Source organism: Ostrea edulis, chromosome 2 (assembly GCF_947568905.1).
Source record: "Ostrea edulis chromosome 2, xbOstEdul1.1, whole genome shotgun sequence".
NCBI lineage: Eukaryota > Metazoa > Mollusca > Bivalvia > Ostreida > Ostreidae > Ostrea > Ostrea edulis.
Window position 1 is genome coordinate 72,447,526 of NC_079165.1, and position 18,443 is coordinate 72,465,968.

General features: G+C 34.8%; 1 protein-coding gene across 1 annotated transcript in view; it reads right to left on the minus strand.

Annotated features, from left to right (window-relative positions):
- The window catches only part of LOC125678317 (von Willebrand factor D and EGF domain-containing protein-like), a 79,087-nt gene that overhangs the window by 48,933 nt on the left and 11,711 nt on the right, over positions 1–18,443 (minus strand). The window contains exons 3-5 of the mRNA XM_048916694.2: positions 12,080–12,244; positions 4,130–4,189; positions 1,631–1,890 (exon numbers count right to left, since the gene is read on the minus strand). Of these exons, the coding sequence (XP_048772651.2) occupies positions 1,631–1,890; positions 4,130–4,189; positions 12,080–12,244 (485 nt within the window). The remainder of the gene's footprint in view (positions 1–1,630; positions 1,891–4,129; positions 4,190–12,079; positions 12,245–18,443) is intronic.

Genomic DNA, 18,443 nt, shown 5'->3' on the forward strand with positions numbered 1-18,443 from the left:
CAAATAAAGGCTACATCTACATATGATTTACTTTTCTAAATATTATGTGAGCATGCAACTTAAAGATGATCGGATAAGAATTATCAAAATTCTATTAAATATTGAATATCGCTCACATGTGACATTCAACAGGCGTAATTTGATTAAGACAAGTACGCTGTCAAACAAGCTATTTATATGGCATATATATGCCCCCCCCCCCCCCCCCCCCCCCCCCCCCCCCCCCGGCATACACACATGCGATTCAGGATGTGATCATGTAAAGTAATATGTCAACATGCGACACAAGTATGTGTTCTTGAAATAGTTAAATATGATCGGATAGGAATTAACAAGAGACCCACAGGCCTTATCGGTCACGTGAGTACCAGTTAAAAGTATCACTAGTTCCAAGGGCAATGGAATCTACAAAAACATTCTTGCTCTGAATATCTAGGCAAAATTACAATATTCAGCAACTGAGTAAATCAAGGTATCCTGCCTTTGATAAAAATCTTGGAATTCCATTGGCTTAAACCAATACTACATAATTTATTAGTTATGTAGACACTTACAGGGGTAATACGGAAATTTATCCTGTCTCTTATAAAAATCTTGCAATTTCATTGGCTGAAATCAATACTACATACAACGATGTTATGTCTCTTACTAATCTAATATTTTCAATATGCCCCTTCTACGTGGTTTACTGACCACATATATGTATTATGACGTCATAAGAATATATACACCCCGTCACTGGGGTTAAACTGGTTCCCTGCTGATTGATGCTACACACCAATCGGATCACGCGTTCGTCATTTTCCGTAACCGGTACGAAGACTCGGACGTGGATCGGCACAAGAATTGCATCAAATCGATGCATTTCTTCGCCGGAAGCGCGCACGTGGATGAGTGTTAAAAGGCCAGAACCGAATCCCTGAATAATATGTTATTTATATTTTCACCACAGATTCAGTTTTGGTATCATTAACGTCTTATTCACTCTAATACATAACATGTAAGTGGAAATTGATAGTGGTACAATACCTTAGATGTGTATAATATCTTAGATGCTTTTGAAAGTTCACGTTTCATAGTGTAACGTACGACTGTGACGTCAAAGTTACGTTTATATATACGTAGCAACCAACTCTGATGGCGTCGATCCACATATATACGAGGTTCATTTGCGGTTACGGAAATAGCCGAGTAGTTACGATTGGCTACACACAAGAGAAGCGAAGTCAACAGGGTACCAGTTTACACTGGGGTCAGCGCATATTATGACGTCATAGGTATACGAAAACAAAAGAATTCATTTTTAGATTTACAGTTTATTGAAAAAAATTGTTTTATCCCGTGTTGATGGTTTAAATGCTAATTTTCGTTATGTCGTCTTTTCGCCTCGAAATAACGAAATGACGACAATTTGTAAAATGGCAAAAATCAGCCACCTTTTTAAAGGTAGATAGACATAGCCCTTATAATTAAGAATTACTCCCTTTTGGGCGTTACAGGATTGAATCACGTGACCAACTTCATGTCATAAATCCCAATGACACTCAAAAATGATATTTTATTTCTTAATGATACAATTCATAGCATGTTGATAATAACCAAAATGCTGAGTAATCATAAAACAACTTACAATCATATTCAGGTTGTATTTTTCGACCCAGTCAGCAGGACGAAGCCAGGTTTGCTGAATATCTCGATATGGCTTTTTCTTAACAATCTTTACTTCATCACCATTGATGAACCAATGAACATCATAATAATAGGAGGAACTTGGATTTCGAAAATTGCATTTGAAAACAGCCTCTAAAGATGCTCCAAAAGATGGTATGTATGTTTTTCCAGATTCCAAACCAACAGCAACGTTGGTAGATACACGGATATGCGGGACAACTGAAATAAGAATCTGCAGTTTTGTTGTTGTTCTAGATCTTTAGACATTGTAAAAATTTCCATGATTGTTCCCAAGCAAGTGTACGCTTTTTTAACCTCAGATCGAAATATAGTTTTCGCAATGGTCTGTTTTGAATCATATACATGTAGAGTATGTTCCATGATGAGAATTAAGCAATATTGTCACGTAGAGTCGAAAAAAGCAGTTAAAACTCAATTATAAGTTCAATACTTCTAGCATAAAATATCTTATATTTCTGAGGCCAAAAGTATACAATTGTTGTAATTTTTGTGATCAATGCAAGGTAAAGATAACGAACAGTGATCAATCTCATAACTCCTACAAGCAATACAAAATAGATAGTTGCAAACACGGACCCCTGGACACACCAGAGGTGGGATCAGGTGCCTAGGAGGAGTAAGCATCCCCTGTTGACCGGTCACACCCGCCGTGAGCCCTATATCCTGATCAGGTAAACGGAGTTATCCGCAGTCAAAATCAGTGTGACAAGAACGGCCTAACAATCGGTATGAAACACGTCAGACAGCATTTGACCCAATGCGAGGTTGTATTGACGAACTAGATCGTTATAACGACCATAGAATTTGCGAAATGCTGACTTCAATCGAGTTGAAATCCCTGTACCATCAACTTGTTTGTCAGTAGCTTACCTCGATTTAAAAACTTACTATACCCAGAACAAGCTCTTGCATATCGAATCAGTTGAGATATATAAACACCATATGCAGGTGATAATGGAATATTGCTACACAAATATGGGAAGTTCACGATGGAGAAGCTGAAATAATCCCGTTTGTCATACAGTTGAGTTGTCAGTATGCCGTTAATGTCTACTTTCAATAAAATATCTAAGTATGAAGCAGAAGTGGACGACTCTGTGGTGTCCTTTATTTCGAGTCACAGGGATATATCAAATCGACATATGAATGAAAGCTATCATTGTTAATAGACAAAACGTCATCGATATATCTAAAAGTCGAATTGAAGGTCACAGCAAGAGATTTTTTCTTCTCACGTAGAAGTTTTTGAATACAGTGCCTTAGCTACCTGGGAAGTACAATATTCACCGAGCCTGGAGGGTGAGAAGAATAATTAATGTACTTTGAGGGTAGTTAAAACATATTACTGAAATAGAAATGTCAATAATTATGAAAATAGTGAAAATAACGAACACTTATCAATCACAAAACTCCTAGCGTGCCAATGCCAGTCGCGAAAGAGGACCTCCATTTTGCAGGTCATATATGAAAGAACTGTGATTCTCGCCTAATTGTCGAAAGTTTTGAGAAGGAGAAATTTCTACCTACAGTGTATGTTTACATCTTAGGCTTGACGCGGTCATGGCGACCTCCCGGTCACGAAGCGCGAACACTCTTCACTGGGCTACCGCGACCGGCAACTCTATTTTGATTATATGATTGAATAATTAGAAAAAATCGGAACGCCATCTTTGTTTATAACTAAACGCAAAAACTAGTTGATAGTGTAGTAATTAGGGCTATACGGACTGTGGATATCGGCCTGGATACCTCGGTGGTTAGAGCACCTGACTAGTAATGCAGGGGTCCCGGGTTCGATTCCCGGTCCAGCCAAAAGATTTTCTCGTCTCTCCTTTATATACTACAATAGTACATGTAATGAGAGTTACGAGCTTTTTTGTTTACTATCAAGCTAAAACATCGAAACCGACTACTAGAACATGTAGAATTTAAATATGGACCTGTCATCTATAGATCGTGTTTGATGTTACTTAATAAATCAACAGTTCGTGATAGAAGTCACCCTGCTGTGCAATTACTACAAGATCGTCGAAAGTGAGTAGTTTTCATTGAGTGACCAAAATATTAATCAATAATCTCAATTTTTAAAATTCCCCCGATGTGGAGAAAACAAAGTTATATTCACTTGCAGGTTGATATTTTCCCTAGGTTATTGATCTCAGCCATTGGAAAACACGGAATTATTCAATCCTATAAGACATGTAAGATATGTCAGCAACATAAGAAATACGTAACAATTATAATCCCCGAATCTGGAACACAAGGTGAATATTGTATTTCGTGAGTTGCTAAAGTGTCGTATTGACTGAAAAATATCAATAATTGTTTTATCATACGTTTGAATAATTTGAATCAAAAGCATTGAAACTGGTTATTACAGCCTACGGTCAAAATTCAAATACAGTACGTAGTGTACATTATTTAACATGAGTATTACCTTGACATGGAGTAAAACCTGTTTCTGATCCTTGTCCTGATGGACACCTTGTGTCTTCACCTTATTCATAAAAGAAATGTTATCATGTAAAACAAATAATTACATGTACAAAGAGAATACACCCCACACAAGAACATGTTACACTATTCCCAGATGTAGATTAGAATGTTAAACAATCTTTTTTTTAATAGTCAGCTTATGACTTAGAGTTTCGAATGACAAAAAATGTGGTTGATTGTATATTGTTTAAAGGGACATGGACACGATTTGAGCTGAAAATTTTCAAATTTAATTTATTTTTTTTAATTTTTAATGTTTAGAATGCTAAACTTATATTTACTAACTCAAGATTGTATATATCATATAAAGATATAGGGCCTATGGATTAGATCTAGGCCCCTATATTATCTAGGAATAAACCGTTTTTCATACTGTTTGGTTTAAACTATATTTATTAAATGAAGCATTACATGAAACATACAAACAGATGCAAAATGAACAGGATTCGGAAACAAGTGCTAGCACTTATATAAATCCGTCTCCTATTTTACATTAATAAATCAGAATCGTGTTATGATTATGGCAATAACATACATATGCGATTCGTCATTTACATGTACATACAAAATAATGATAAAACAATGGTGATGATGTGTGATGGGTTGTGTGAATATTTCAACATCATTTAGAACATATACAAAAGGCAAATATTAGAATGCAAGCGAAAGTATTGCTGATATATCAGGTTTTATAGGGTACAGCAAATCTCTTACTTTGTATAATAAATTTATGTACTGATTGAGATATAGTTATGTTTTCAGATACTGATAAGTGTGAATTTCCAAAAAGCATAGTGTTTGTGTTAATGTTACACAATTGTGTTAGATTTAAAAGATACCTGGTCCTAAGTTGATGATACAATGGACATTCTAAGAGATAATGTTTGCTGTCTTCTACTTCACCACATAAGCATAAAGGACTGTCGACAATATTTTTTGTGAATAAATGATACTTTAATGAACTGGAATTCATTCGTAGACGTGCATGTAAAATCTGAGCTTGTCGTGAACCTGTGAGAAAGTATGGCGGAGGGGATTTAATATTTATGTTCAAATGCCTTTTAAGATTTGATATTGAGGGGTTGTTTTTCACATCGTCAGGAAGACTATTCCACAGAGAGATACTATACTGGGCAGAAATGAATTTTTGTATTGCGTGGTTTTACATTTGGTTTGTAAAATATTGTCAGCTTGTCATGTGTTATGCGAGTGAGATTCATATATTTTGGGAGGAACAAGATTACATAAGTACTAGGGAACTAGGCCGTGGACCATTTTGTGAAATTGGATAATTTTATGTTTTTTCCTCCTGCTTTCAAGTGGTTCCCAACACAATTCTTTGTAAAAATTAAGTATATTTGTAAGTTTTGTACCCCCAGTTATGATTCTGGCTGCTTCTTGATTAAGATGTTCGATTTTATGACCAAGTTCAGTAGAAATATTATCCCATATTACGTCAGCATATTCAAGAATAGGTCTGATAAAAGAAAAAGAAAACTTCTCTAATGATTTTCTATCTAATATATGACAAATTTTCCGTAGCATATTTAATCTAACAGAAGCTTTGGAGAGAACTGTATGAACATGAAATGACCATGACCCATTTTGGGAAAATGTAACGCCTAGATGCTTATGACATTCAACATTTTTTATGACATAATTGTTAAAGAACAAGTCCGGGTGAGTAGTTTGTGTACGTTTGTTGCTTATTATTAATGATTCTGTTTTAGAGGGATTGAAGTTAACGAGCCATTTCCTAGACCACAAATGAATCTTTTGAAGATCGCAGTTAAGGGTATCACTAGCTCTTTGCGGGTTGTCAACGGCAATATATAGAGTAGTATCGTCAGCAAATAATCTAATGGTACATTTTATGTCAAGGACAATGTCGTTAATGTAAATGAGAAATAGTAGAGGTCCTAAAACTAAACCTTGTGGAACTCCAGCATTAATTTTAACCCATTTAGATGTTTTGGAGTTCATACTGTTTACTTAGTGTTGAACATGCTAATAGGTACATGTTATCTTGGGAATGTAGTATATGATTTCGTATGGCATGAATGAAATGTATCAATAAAAATTGTATTTTGTAGACATTTAAAAATATGTTCCACTTTCCACATTACACTGTGTTCTATTTTTATACGTATTTCTCACAAATGTCCTCCCTGGGAAGTCCCTTGCCCATTGCTTGTGTTTACAGTGTGTCGTCTTTAATGGGGTATGGAACACGGTACCAGCCAAAAGCCATATCTTGGAAATGCCCAACATGAATATACACACTTTCAAAAAATCATAGTGTAGAAAAATCCCTAGAAGGGGGGGGGGGGTATGTTATTGGCCCAAGGTATATCATAAACTAATGCTGTCTGTATAAGATCGAAAGATACTCGAAGGAAAGTGAACCTCCATATATTAACTCCCACTGTACATATATGTACATACATACATACATAATATATGTGTAGGCTACATGCATATTCCATCACCAAAATTCGCGCGATTCACAGAATTTGCCTCAAATCCAAATCCGTTCATATTGACAATGAACAGCTAAAAAGTTATGTTCATTTCTTAAATGTATGTATGTATGTATGTATAACAAAACGGACACAGTGTGTTTCATAATTTATGTAGTATAGTAGGTCCTTCTTATCCCAAGTACTATTGACTATAAGTTCTATTGATAAAGACGATAGAACTTGTACTTTTGGAGAAGCTAAAACTAGTCCCAGCATACACTGCAATCACGAAGCTGTGGTTTGTCAGGTCATTTTTTCTCTTAAGCTTAAAACATTTACTAACCCAATGTTCTTTTTCTTACAATTAGTACAAGTAGAAAGCGATCCTACACCAGAGGAACCTTCAGATAGTCCCGACCTTAGACCTGACGTAGAGTCGCCGCAAGTTGAAGACAGGGACATGAGGAAAGGGATGACTGAAACGCTTGAAGCAATATTTTCACCAAAGTCTGAAGCTTTAGATAAACGCCAAAAATTCTTATTACGAGAGAAATATTTTTCTTTGGCAAAAACATAATACGCTTGGTTGTAATTTTTTGTACTTTCTGAACTTTTGCCTGTTTGATTAATAAGCTTTTAAGATCCTTGCCTTGACCTTATCATAGTCTGAACCTTCTGCTGTGTCCAGCGTTTTGCCAATCAGTACATTTTGCAACAAAGTTGACCAAACAGTTAGCGGCCATTTCAAATTAATTTTTAACTTTTTTTTTCAAATTGGGGAATATATTTATCTTCTGATTTTTTTTTTAATTTTGAAAGTAATCTGATATTCTTAGCTGCATCAAATTCAGTCTTGACTCAATTTCTTTTTCTCTCCCTCTACTCTTTCTCTCTCTCTGCTCTTTCATATCGTTTTTTCTCGCATACAATGTAAACTGAAACCTCTGCTTCTCGTTCTCTTTCTGTCTTTTATCTTCTTTTTTCTTCTTTATTTTTCTCGCCCTAATTGTATTTTCTCTGATTCTTGTTGAAAGTCATATCCCGTCATTTTTCCAAGCTCAATTATTTATTTTGAAAAATTGTTCATGTCCAAATTTCCTTGAAATTTCTTTCTGCAACCTTAACTCTAATTCCTTGCTCTCTCTCATAGCAGATTTAATCTCTAACCCTAATCCTGATGTAATAAACTCACCCTTTATCAAGCATAAAAAATCCGAACTGTCGGCGAGTCAAGAAAATATTTGAACAGAAATATGATGAATGCTGTCTATGGCATTCAATGAATCAGAAAAACTTAATTCAAATCTGCAAAAGTGCATTAATTCTTTATTTCTATGCGCCGTTATAATCGCTTATTGGTGGGCAAACCCGGTATTAGCGACCAAAAACATAGTTTTGACACGTCCCTCTTGAATTTCATTTCACACAAAGCCTCTCAGGGAATAAAATAAACTTTTATCATGAAAAATTATATGCCAGAGATCAGTAGAAATTAAAACAAACAATTCAAATATTTAATAGTTTTTTTTTTTTTTTATTATTTACAGAAAAGATACATTTATTAAAATTAGGCTTAATCAAAGTTCACGAAAGGGTGTCCGATACTTGTTACCGGTCCATTTCAATTCTCAGTAAAGTGATAAAATATTAATAAACCACACAGTCTCTTTATGCTAAAAACAAAGTTCTAGAGAAGTGTACAGTGCAAGCAAACAGATATTACATCATCGTTTTATTGAACTCTGAAAAGCATTGTTCTATAAATAGAACGTCCAGAATCTTGTTTAGGTCACATGTGGCAATTAAGAACAAATATATTACACAAAAGCAAATAAATTCACGAATTTTTCTAAGAAAGAGTTGTATATCTACCATTATCGGCAGTCCTCGGATGATTCCGCCATGTTCGTTCACACGAAAGTGTATTCTCTTTCACAGAGTTATCGGTCCTTTCTCTCCCTTATATAAGGGAGAGAAAGGACCGATAACTCTGTGGAAGAGAATGACGAAAGTGAGCAAGGTTCGGGTGCGCATAGGGTTCCGAGTAAGCATATCTAAGAACGCGCATCCTTATGGCATGTCAAACGTTGCAATATTTGATCTTTTCCATTTGTATTGTATAATTTTCCATTTGTATTCTATATTTTCCATTTGCATTGTATAATTTTTCATTTGCATTGTATAATTTCCATTTGTATTGTATAATTTTCCATTTGTATTTTATATTTTCCATTTGTATTGTATAATTTTCTATTTGTATTGTATATTTTCCATTTGTATTATATATTTTTTTCGTTTGCATTGTATAATTTCCATTTGCGTTACAAAATCTTTCATTTGTATTGCATCCGAGGGATTGTTTATTTTGATTTGTTACGAAGGATTTCATTACTTTAGGTCCCACTTATATTTAGCCGTCACCAGCTGCAGGTGACGTACCACACCTTACTATGCTACATGTACGCGCACAGTGGCGTAACAGTGGGGGTCGTTAACGTGTTAACGCCTGTCCCAACACGGGATGTCTGCTTTTAAGGTCACATTATCCGAAAGATCTGTGATTCTCACTTTTAGATAGCAATGCGTATGGAAAAGTATTAACTGGTTTGATGCAGCCATGACACGAGTAGAACTCGAACATGCGACCTCACGATTACGAACCAAAGGGTATATCACTGAACTACCGCGATCGGTTCCATATAAGGACTAGTTGAACATACATGTAGCTAGCAATGAGGAATCTTGCGCCGGGAGACCCCCCCCCCTCCCTTCACAAATATATTTTATATATAGATGTCGAAAAAAGCATGCATGTACGTTTTATTTTGTCAGAACGCACTTGTTCCAGGGGACTTTCAGGGGCGAATCCAGGAATTGCGGTTACGGGGGCGCCACTTCGAGGTAGGGGGTCTGGGGGCCGCCTTCAGGAGGCCCCAGTGGGTCCAGGGCGAAGCCCTGGTAGGGGTCCAGAGGGCGAAGCCAGAGCTTGAAATGTGTCATTTTTAATAAAGTGTTAGTTAAATGACGCAAATTTTAAGGGTTTCTGGAAAAATTAAGTTTTCTCAATATAGTAATTCAAGAAATCAAAAGATTTTGTCATTTATTTCTCCGGAAATGGAAGAATTTATTGCTTCTTTTATCGTTTAATACATTTTTCTAAACAAGATGCCAAGATTTACCTTAAATTTGAAAATGGAGGGGGGGGGGGGGGCGCCGGCTGCGCCCCTCTTAAATCCTCCCTCCCCCTGTACCCCCCCCCCCCCCTTCCCCCAAGGCTTTGCACTGGACTCACTAGGGATCTTAAGACAGTCCCCAGCAATCCAGCAGTTTACTGCATCCTTTAGTTCAAAATTATCTAGATCAGCCAGTGGTTAAATAGGAGACTAGTTTGAATATGATCATCATATTAGACGCATAAAAGCGATCAATTAATTGGGGGTGGGGGTGGGGTTACGCCATTACACTTAGCAAATACGGTACATTCCTGCGAAACGTGGCTCCTGAACTTTACCTCTTCAACATCTCGAGCATTACCAAATTCGATAAACGATAACTTAAGATTAATCCATTGAATAGTTGTAACAAACAAAACTCAATGTTAACAATACTTCTCATTACCAGCTCATTAGAGTTATCGCGCTTTGATGACTCTTGTGCGTCATTGGTAAGAAAATGCACAAGTCTCGCGAGCAAGTGCGAGATTACTGGGACATACACGAAACGTTCATAGCAACAACCCCCCCCCCCCCCCCCCTTTTAAGTTAAAGTACATTGTGTATCTTTAAATAGAATAGCCATTGATCAAACTGCATTTTTAAATATTCTAACACTAGTTTATCAAAGATGTTACATGTTTGTTTTTTTTTAAACTCTGCTACACCTAATTTAAAAATTCCAAACAACGATGTTCTCTGTCCTAAGTCAATCAATATTTTGTAATTTTTCAAAATAGCTTAGATGCAGTTTGGAAACGCATTTGTTATGTTAATTAGTGTTATAAACGTCTTTAAAATGCAGTTTGGCAAATAAATATATAACTTATTCTAAAATATTGGAAAATGAGAGAGAGAGAGAGAGAGAGAGAGAGAGAGAGAGAGAGAGAGAGAGAGAGAGAGAGGGGGGGGGGGTACATGAACGATTACAAAGTGCATGCCCATATGAACCTGTCTAAATTGTATGATAAAATGGAATGTCTTCATAGTCTGACAGAATAATTCTAATAACATATGAATCCTATTAATTACAAGAAAAGTTATTGTGTCGGATGTGCATTTTGGTTTTTCCTTTCACGGTTCTTCTTGCGATTGATGCTTTATATCGGTTAGATTTGGCATATCCTTCACATAATTTAATAAGTTCGTCTGTTTTCTTATAAGAATAATCAATTCCTAAATTTGTTTTTAGAATTTTAATCAGTGTCGTGGTTTGCAGTCGGTTATAATATGTATTCGATACCATAATTTATATTACGTATGCCTAAGTAATGTTTACGTATGTTGTCCCGGTAGCACGACTTTACGCGCCTTTAATTTGAAGAGTTCCACTAATGGAAAAGATAAGTATTGGTGGGGACCCAAGGGCCGAATTAAGTCCCCCCGAATCTACTGAATTCTGACTAAATAAAAATGTGCATGGTTTTCTGAACAGTTCTATATTTTTTTTAAAATGATCAGGGGAGGGGGGGGGGTCGCCATTACTAGAGCTAGCTACGTATTTTCAAAAATAACTAGTCCTGCAGAGCTGCATGGACCTGATCGCGGTAGCTCAGTAATATATCGCTTGGTTTGTGGGCGAGAGGTCGTGAGTTCGAGAACCGTTACTGTCATTGCCGCATCAAACCTTTGACATAAACAAAGACAGTGATTGCTCCTTTGCCAAACACTCGGCATTTAAAAGTGAGAATCACGGGTCTTTCCGTAATGAACTTAAAAACAGATATTCCGTATCGCTGCACAGCCGTTGGCACGATAGAGAACCGTCATTTCTACGGTCATGTGTGCTAAGCACGTCTACAGATGTGGTACATCAATGACGTTAACTAATGAAATCCTTCGTAACAAATCAAAATAAACATTCCCTGGATACAATACAAATGAAAAATTATACAATGCAACTGGAAAATATAGAATACAAATGGAAAATTATACAATACAAATGGAAAATATAGAATACAAATGGAAATTATACAATGCAAATGGGAAAATATAGAATACAAATGGAAAATTATACAATACAAATGGAAAAGATCAAATATTGCAACGTTTGACATGCCATACATCCTTAGATCCAGCTGTCTAATATTGCGATGTTTTAGTAATCTTGTGACAAAACTGAAGATGATACCGACTATGTTGTATACAAAAACAAAACATGGATACGAATAGTAAAATTATAACGTTTTCTTAAAGATTTCATAGATATAAACTTACCAATGCAATATCCGGTTGCTTGGCTTTGAGGTGGTCGCAAGTAGTAAACCCTAAATCCATTGCAATTTTGAATCTTGATGCGTATTTTAGATTCGCATGAACTGATAATTCCAACAACACAAGCTTCACTGTCAACACTCTTTCCCAGCCCTGTTGGTAGTCGTCCTAGTAACAAATAGGAAGTTGCAATAAATATCAATTTTTGATTTTTAGTCATTAAGGTTTCGCTTAAATCAAAATGATGATAATAATAATAACTAGAATTTTTGTCGTTAAAACAAAAACAAAGGGCTTTTCGACAACAAACAGTGTGCAAAAGAACCGATAAAACGTTTAAAAAAATCGGAAGACCTATCATTGTAAATATCTACCTGGCGTTTTATGCATGGTGAAAGAGAGTTAACTCAATACACAAGCTATGCCAATTTCAGATGAAAACATGCATAGACAAAATTCAAGGATTTATAAAACCAAAAGTATTAAAGATATGCAATTGAAACTTGAAAGACGGGTTGTACTTATCATTACTAACGTCCAATATGTCTGAAATAAATCCTAATCTCTGTTTCTATTTTTTTTGTAAATATCATCCCCCCCCCTTAATCTTTGGCGCCCTGTATCTCGGAAAGAACTGGAAACAGGAGTATGTCACCGCTGACTTTTTTGTTCATTAAGACAAAATAATTATACCGAGCGAAGGCCCGTCCGCGAAGCAAGGCTCTAAAGGTAACACGTATGTAAAAGAAAAATTGAAAAAATCAGCAAAGGAATAGAGATAATTACCATCTTCCTTGGAAGACGGTATACAGAGTTGAAGTGTTTTACAGTCTTCGGACTTTGCACTTCCTCTCTTTTTTCATTGGTAGAAAGTGCATGAAGTGAAAATTTTCAATTCTTTCATTGGTTGAAATGCTCTTCAAGGCAAGGTAGATAATTTTCTGGTGTTCTAATTTTCGTACAACTTAACAATTTTTCAAGATTTTCAATCTTAAAAAAATCGATAAAACGAACAAAAGAAAAATGCAATTCATGAAATTGACACATTACTTTTTTAAAAGCAACTAATACAAAGCATTTCTATGGTTACTTCATTTACAACAATGTTTTCATTTTTGCATACAAGCAGAAAAACTCGCCGTTTTTTGTTTTGATTGCTTGTGTTTTGGGAATTGTCTATTCGGTTGGGCTAATCCCTACAAAACAGTTTTAATGATACCTTAATAAGAATTACATAAGAATAAATAAGGCTTGACTTCAAAATGAGGATCACTGGGTTTTTTTTTAAAGCATGCAAAAGAATAATCCATCCACCTGCTGTAAGATTAGACTGTCTGTATCAGGTAAACTTAAAGTTTTTGTTTTTTCAACACATCTGTTCTAAAACTATCCTATTCCTTCAGAATATTTATTTTCCCTTACAATTGCTCAAATTTGAATAACAATTATTAATCTTTTCCATCAAACTCTATGTATTTTATGATATAATTTTTGGCAAAACTATTACAATATTCTTAGGTCTTTATCCTGGTTAATTTCTAAAGCAGTTGTACTGTACAATATGCAAGAATAATTTTTATGCAAATTTGAGCAATTTAAATCTTTTTAGTTTTTGTTTTTTGTTGTTTTTTTTTCCATAACTTTGTTAAAAAAAATAAATATTTTGATATACACACTGAAAATCTCAGTTTCATTTGATATAGAGGCTTTAATCAGTGCTAATACAGGGAACAGTGATTTTGATTTCCAGTACATATGCCCTTCATAAATACAAACTTTTACAATGGGAGTCAGGACACAGCTTTGTAGGTATGATGTCCGTGAGATTATTTATTTTAGCTCAATTCAATAATGAAGACAAGGGACATAATTCAACTTCGCTCTATAGAGTTGCTGCTAAAGACGGCAAGCTTTTTAAAAAAGCTTTACTTGTCTCTATATACGTTCACTGAAAATTTTGTGATCCATATGGGCGCCGCCATATTGCTTTGTTCATTAGTTGCTTCTAGAGTTATTCGTGTTTCAATTTTGAATGCCAGAAATACAAGACTGGCGTGTAATTTGTAATTCAGACACCCAGTTTGTTTAAAATGAATCGTATGATTATTATGGTTACAGTGTTTAGCCAAACTTCAAATAGAAAAACAGTAATACGACTAAATAGATGAACGAGTTCATGAGTTTCTTTAAATAAGAATATACGATATACTTACGGTTACTTTTTCACCATTTTGAATTTATTGGTTAATTTTGTTTAGTTTCAACGGCCTTTTTAATTGCATACGGGATGTATTGTTGTTGTTAATAATTGTTTGCTTTGAAAAAAGATTTTTTTAAAAATCGAGGCTAAATGTGACGTCACAATGCAGTTTACGTCGCCTTGCGTTTTATTTCCCGCGTTTAATGAATACGCGGATCTTGTAGAACTGTTGTCCCCATACAAACCCCTTTAATACTGAGATGTTACTGGGTGTTTAGCGCAAGGAAAATTTCTTTAAAAAAATATATTTTAAATGAATCATAATCTACCGTACTTAACGGAATTATGATTACCACTTGGGTCACGCCAATGACCATTTCATGCTTCTCTCGGTCCAACGGTCACACCGTATACATATTAACTGAAAATTTCAATCATTTTTAAGGAACAATAGTAACGTTTTGGGACTTTTTCTAAAATTATTTCTTAATCACTATCGTGATTTTGACACCGGAAGTAAAGGAACCGGAAGTACTTCACTGATAAATAGAACTTAACATGTCTTTAAGGATATCACATATTCTTTGAAAATATCAAGAGAGATAACTCTTAAGAGCTTTTACTTGAAATAGCAACTTTTATAAGCTTCGAAAAGTCCCTTAAGGGGTCAAAATAGTGATCCACGGACCCATATTTTTAGTTTGATCTTTTGTTCTTTCATTCAAATCACGAAAGAGTTTGGAAATCGGAAGCCAAATAAAAAGGTTACGGATAAAAGACTGTTTCTTACGTTGGCCCCCAGAGATCCCTAATTCCTTTCAGGATTCATTCCAAAATCCTTTCCTCTATGCGGCATTGTATAGACAGATTTCGCCTTAAATATCACAAGAATTGCTTGAGAAGGTTTTGAGAAAATGTAGCAGGTGTTTTGAATTCTTTAACATTAAAACTCTCATAGGGAAATATTCAAAGATTCATAGAACCGGAAGTACTTAATATATGTCAATGAAACTTGGCAGAGATGTTTGCTTTATCCCTAGTAATGACATGACCTAAAAGGGTTTTTGAAATCTCAAGAGATACAACTCTTATGGACTTTTTTTCAAAGTAGCATATTTTAAGCTCCAAAAACTCCCTTAAGGGGCCAAAATAGGGACCCACGGCTGGAAATTTTTAAATTGCCCATTTGTAGTTTAATTCAAATCACGAAAGAGTTTGGAAATCGGAAGCAAAATAAAAAAGTTATGGATTAAAGAGTGTTTCTTATTTTGGCCCCTACAGATCCTTAATCCCTCTCAGGTTTCATTTCAAAATCCTTTCCTCTGTGCGGCATGGTATAGTAAGTAAGTAAGTAAGTAAGTAATTTTTATTCAAAGTCGGAACTATATACAGGTAAACAATAAACATGAGCTAAGAGCTCTTTAACCGACTATATAGCATTTAAAAAAAAACCACAAAGCACTAATAATATATAATTGCATGCATAGACCTAAAAACAGAAATTTGAAATAAAACAGGACGCATACATGTATTCAGAAATCACAAGTCATGCATATATATACACAGGGACTAGTTATATTAAGATGCGCATGCAGCACTGAAAACAGTTTGCAACACAAACATAAAAATATGGATATATACATAGAATAAATAAATATGCATACCTAAGAGACAGAGCGGAGTAAAAAAAAAAACCAGTTAAATTTGTACATGTAAGCTTAGAAGCATAGTTAGAAGTTAGATCAAAACTTTAAGATTTAGGCAGGAGAGGCTGGAATTTGCATGAGCTGCATTTACAATTTAATTCCCCACACCAATTTTGATGAGGCATAAGTCGGGTAAAATATCACAAGGATTACTTGAGAGGCTTTTGAGAAAACGTAGCAGGTGTTTTGAATTCTTTAACATTGGAACTCTCATAGGGAAATATTCAAAGATTCATAGAACCGGAAGTACTTAATATATGTCAATGAAACTTGGCACACATGTTTATTTGATCTCTGGTATTTACATGGTGTAATATTGTTTTTGAAACATCAAGAGAGATAACTCTTATGAATTTGTTCTTGTAGTAAAAAAAAATTAAGCTTCAAAAACTCCCTTAAGGGATCAAAATAGTTACACACGGCTGGAATTTTAAAATTGCACTTTTGTTGTTTAATTCAAATCACGAAAGAGTTTGGAAATCCGAAGCCAAATAAAAAAGTTACGGATAAAAGAATGTTTCTAACTTTGGCCTCTACAGATCCCTAATCCTATTCATGATTCATTCCAAAATCCTTTCCTCTGTGCGGAATGGTATAGACATATCTCTTGTAAAATATCACAAGGATTGCTTGAGAGGTTTTTGAGAAAACGTAGCAGGTGTTTTGAATTTTTTAACATTGAAACTCTCATAGGGAAATTCAAAGGGTCATAGAACTGGAAGTACTCAATATATTTCAATGAAACTTCTCAAAGCTGTTCAGTATATTATTGTTAACAAAATGAAATACCTTCGATAATTTTTTAAATTTATTTGCAGTTTTTCAAACTGACAACACCTTTTCAAAATCCTTGGTCCTTAATATCTCAAAAAAACAACAGGAGTTGGAAGTTTGACCTCGTAATGACTATTGTAGATCAAACTCTAATGAATCTAAATCTAAAGTTTCGTTATACTGTGATGAAAATTTTCAAACATATGGGATCTCAATGAAAAACGCTTTTCATCCTTGTAGAAACCGGAAATAAAACATCCGGACACCCAAAAGCTTATTTGCAATAATAACACCAAAAAAAACACCCCACAATAACAATAGGTCTTTCCGACGAAAGTCGAAAAGCCCTAATAAAGCTAACATTCTTATGATGTTGCTTTACCCTCGTGCTTGCAATGATAAAAATTCCACTGGACCCATGTTTCTATGAGTGAACATGAGTACCACAAACGGTACAATATACGTCCGTCGGACAGTGAAATTCAACCTGGAAGCATATTATGCACTCTGAATTGATACAACACACATTCTGAATAGAAAAGCCTTAAAGTTGGTCATGGTGCACCAATCCATCTGACATGTGAACTGATTATGTATTTCTCCGAGAGCGAGGTTGTGACAAAACGTTGGTGCAATATCTATCTATGATGATGAAAAGTCCAGGAAACCATTTGATCTATACTTTTAGCCCTAAATTGGTAATGGTACACCAATTAAATTGACATGTTTGAAATGCGAACTGATTGTGTATTTCTCTGGGAGGGAAGTTGTGACAAAATGTCAGTACAGTACCTGACTGTGTGACCGTACTGAAAAAAATCTGGAAAACGTGTTGTCCTACTTCTACGCCTAACGTAGATAATAGTGCATCAATCCGACTGAAATGCTAACAGCACTTGTATTCCTACAATAGAAAGCCTGTGACTTAATTTCAGGGCAATATTTATGGAGCACCAAATTAACATAAACTCAAATAATTGAAGATATCTTCAATTATTTCAAGATATCATCAATTCATTTGATGCACGCAATAATTTAATTAAAGATCTCTTCAAATAATTAATGATATCTTCAATTCTGAATTATTGCGCGCATTAAATGAATTGATGATAGCTAGCATTAATTCTTCTGCTGAATTGATGCGCGCTTTAATTGAATTAATGATCTCTTCAAATGAATTAATGATATCAACAATTGAATTGATGCGCGCTACAATTCAATTGAAGAGAGCAAGAATTGCGCGGCATTAAATCAATTGATGAGAGCAATAATTGAATTGATGCGCGCATTAATTCATTTAATGAGAGCAATAATGGATTTAATGCGCGCATTAATTCAATTATTGCTCTCTTCAATTGAATTAATGATATCTTTAATTCATTTGAAGAGAGCAATAATTCTTTTAGAGAGAGCAACTAAATATTTAAAGATATCTTCAATTCAACATAAACACAATTGAATTAATGATTTCTTTAATTGAATTGTTGATCTCTTTAAAAGAATTGATGCGCGCATTAATTTCTTATACAAAACCATTGTAAATAATTAAAGATATCTTCAATTGAATTAAAGAGATCATCAAATTATTTATACCGAGCTCTAAATCAATTATTGCGAGCAATATTTCTACGAAATTGATGCTCTCATCAATTGAATTGAAGAGAGCAATAATTGAATTAATGCGCGC